At 40.1% G+C, this 3,686-nt stretch overlaps 1 protein-coding gene across 1 annotated transcript; it reads right to left on the bottom strand.

The window, feature by feature from the left end:
• Positions 1 to 495: 495 nt before the first annotated feature.
• Positions 496 to 2,729, bottom strand: LOC137400447 (E3 SUMO-protein ligase ZBED1-like). Its single transcript, XM_068086773.1, has 4 exons — positions 2,433 to 2,729; positions 1,627 to 1,799; positions 1,127 to 1,368; positions 496 to 887 (listed from the first exon to the last, which is right to left on the bottom strand). Exons 1-4 carry the CDS (start codon positions 2,727 to 2,729, stop codon positions 496 to 498), a joined length of 1,104 nt encoding a protein of 367 aa, XP_067942874.1.
• Positions 2,730 to 3,686: the final 957 nt, after the last annotated feature.

Here is a 3,686-nt window from a genome sequence, read left to right as displayed (position 1 = left end):
TTGACGAAGAAATCGAGTTCTTGCTTCAGTATTTCTTTGTATTGCTGCTCTGAGGTAACATCAGTTGGGCCTTGGTTATCTGTTGAGCCACTAGATGGTGTTTGCAAACTAAGAGATGAACAAGAGATTTCTTGGTTTTCTTTGTCTGTGGTGCAGCATACTTTTCAGGCTCTGTATCCGAGTTGCTCTCTAGAATGATAGTTACAGCATTAGCCAGAATGTATTCTTGCACTTCTTCCCGGTTAGGGAAATTCAGCCAGTGTGAAGTTGATATTGGGGAATTGTCATCTGAAGACAGCGCACGATATCTTGGATCGAGTACTTCAGCTACCCATAGAACCATGAGCAGCTCAGGCAACTCCACTCTGGTAGTGAAATAGTCTTTTATAACTTCTTTGATATGAACAGCAGTCTTCCTCGTCATCTACTGTCACACAAAGCGAGTTGTATGTGCCTCAGGAAGGGAATAACAGAAGTTATTGTGACCTCCTCTTTTTATAAGAAATCAGTCAGTTCTTGAAAGCCTTTGAGGGTCTTCAAGAGTGTTTCCATCAGAGATACTTGACTGCCTGTGATTACATAGCTTCTATATTTCTTGTCCTTGATGAAAATTTGATTGGTAGCTTGATAGTTGACTCGTTCGAGCATCCGCTCCAGCATTTTGTACTTGGATTCCCATCGTGTCACTACATCATTTATGAGCTGGTTCTCCTTCATGTGCAGACCCTTCTGTACATTCCTGAGCTTAATTCTGTAAGGCTGGGAGCAATGAACCAAGGCCACTATTTTCCTGCAGTGCGCAAGGAGTTGTCTTACTTTATCTGTCTCTAAACTCTTTGAAACAGCATTATGTAACATGTGCCCTATACACGGTAGTCTTCTAAAACCTAAAACATGGCAGCATATCCACCTTTATTTCCCAGGGTCAAGGTCAAGCTTGAGATTTTGTAGAAACATACATAAAATACGTTTTTGTTCAACAAATGCCCCACATTAAATCAAGTTTTTTTTCTGCTTTTTGGGGTAAGACCTATGTAAGTATTACTGTGTTAGAAACACTGTGACTTTAATGATCATCATGGCACACCAAGAGTTATCTATTGCTATGTCAATAAAAATCACTTACCAGCCAGCCGAGCTAATGCAACCATGTTTGTCGTGCTGTCTGTTGTTAATGTGACCGCAAATCCAGTTTTCAGTCCAAATTCACCAAGGGCCTCTTTGTAGAAATCGGCAAGGTTTTCACCAGTATGGGCTTCAGGGTGATACTGGGTTTTGAGACCCCTTGTGACAAGATTCCAGTCATTGTCAATATAGTGGGCAGTCAAGCTCATGTAAGAGTCCTTGGCTATTGAACTCCATCCATCGCTCGTCAGATTAAGCATAAAATTCATATTATAATGGTGTCACCGTGCCAAGCTAATGAAACCTGGTTATGACCGAACAGACTGCAATAATAAAACAATAAAAATACTGCCTGCTTGTTTGAGTTTATTCAAAACTTCATCATAAGCATTCTTATGTCATGAGTGAATGACATAAGAATGACTGGTACTGATTGAAGCAAAGTTTCATCATTTTGCTTTTCACTGGCAATGTGCTGAAAGATGCAGATTCCCCACTCACCATTGCGCCTCCTGGATATCACGGCCAACTTGATTTCTTAGCTTAGTGTACAGACTCGGGATTATTGTCCTACTTAGCTGTTCTCTACGAGGGCAGTCAAATCGAGGATCAAACAGATGTAGCATGTCCCTAAAGACCTCTTTATCAGCTGTATATATTGGCACCATCCCTGCCTGAAAAACGGTTCAAGTTGCAACATTGTTCAAATTAAAATTTGTTACTCTATATTCAACTATATGAGTTCAACAAAGTCAGCATAATGAAACTAGTTGTGATTGCATAACCTTAAAGGTTGACTTGCAACAAAATTCACATTACAGTTATTTGGTATCAAAAAATTCACCATGTCTTACTCTGTTGTGTGGTAAGTGCCAAATATGTGGAAATGTGATTACAAGCTCTTAAAAGCTCAAAAACGAAAAGCCGCCATAGATTGGAATCCCTTTATTCCGATGACGTAACCACAAAATTTGGTTATCGTTTTGTCACGTATGTTCTCACGTGAATTGAAAGGCCAATACAAAGCTCAATATAAAACTTATCGTAGTACTAGTTTATGACAAACACTTCGGGTTTTACCGAAGACCCTGTATCAAATATAGATGCTCGCTACTTTACAGTTTTGTTTCGGTTTGGTCTAATCGGCAAGTCATAATCTGATCATGTGACCCAATACTTCGCAAATAATTACTGAGCTGACTGAATGTAGTTTTAAATGTTAAACATTAAATTTGCTTTAACCGAGCTATTCCATATTGAAGGCGAAGAGGTCAACTTGGAGAGATGTCAAGTTGGAAAGTGACTACATCCCAGTGGCCAATGGCTGGTGTAGGTAGCGTCATGATTACAATACCAGCATCTACGAGTGAAATATCCTCTTGTTCTGGCCTGACAAATACACCCTTCTGTGCATTATGACACCTCATGTACTTAACAGAGTACTCTAAAGCATCAGGCTTGTTGATGATTTGTCCAACATAATTACGAACTGAATGTTTTCCAGCAAAGCGAACCAGTATGAAGTATCTGATAGCATCAGGTTTGCGGGGTACCTCATCATCTTTGGCTTCACTAGGTGAATCTTGGCTGTCATTCAATACCATTTCTCTTGCGTCAGTCTCATCAAATGACAATTGAGGGCTCGGGACTTTTCTCTTACTTTACATTGTTTTCTTAAATCTGGGTGCCGATAGTTTCACTATATTTCTGGTTTTAACCTTTTCACGGGTAAGGATTTCTGCACCTCTGGCAACTGCGACGTTTCACTGTAATGTTAGCATGTTGATTTTTGATTGTTTAGAAGTTTGTCAAAAGAAACTATAGCTGATGCATTCTCAGCCGAAGTTGATACATTCTCAACCGGAAGGTGGGTGTCCGATACTTTAGGAGTTCTTATAATATGATTGATGGTTTTAGGCGTTGCTTCAATGTGACTGGGAGTTTTAGGCATTGCTTCAACATGACTGGTTGTTTTAAGCGTTGCTTTAACATGACTGGTGGTTTTGGACATTGCTTCAACTTTACTGGAAGAAATAAGCAGCTCACCAGTTGTCACTTCATCATGAGATGTGCTAGAATGTTCGATAATATTTTCATTACCATGACTTGAACTAGGCTGGTCATTAGCTTTTGCAAAAGCTCCTTGAACCGATGAAGACTGGCTAGACATAATGTGCTGGTTGTAGCTCTCTCAACCTCCTTTCTCAAAGATTTGGGACACAACAAAACAATTGATTTCATATCACTAACGACTATTCCATCATAAAATCCAGTTCATCTAAAACCACTTGCCATGTTACTTGCGGTTAAATCGACCAACACATTGCTTAGAAGCTTTGCGAGTTCGGCTTTTCCAGGTCGCCAACCAGCGTGTTGTCTTTGCCACACTGTCAGCATTTGATCCTATTCTGCCATCTTCTGTCATCGGAAGCATGCCACATCCAAAAGTTGGAGGACATGCGAGGTGTGATCTGGGAGCTTGACGATGGTATTTCTATTCATTTGGGTGGCATTATTAAATCAACTGTAACATGACTGCCATGGCCATCAAATATCAGCAG

The sequence above is a fragment of the Watersipora subatra genome, chromosome 7, assembly GCF_963576615.1.
Source record: "Watersipora subatra chromosome 7, tzWatSuba1.1, whole genome shotgun sequence".
Taxonomy (NCBI): domain Eukaryota; kingdom Metazoa; phylum Bryozoa; class Gymnolaemata; order Cheilostomatida; family Watersiporidae; genus Watersipora; species Watersipora subatra.
This window is presented reverse-complemented; position numbering and strand designations above follow the sequence as displayed.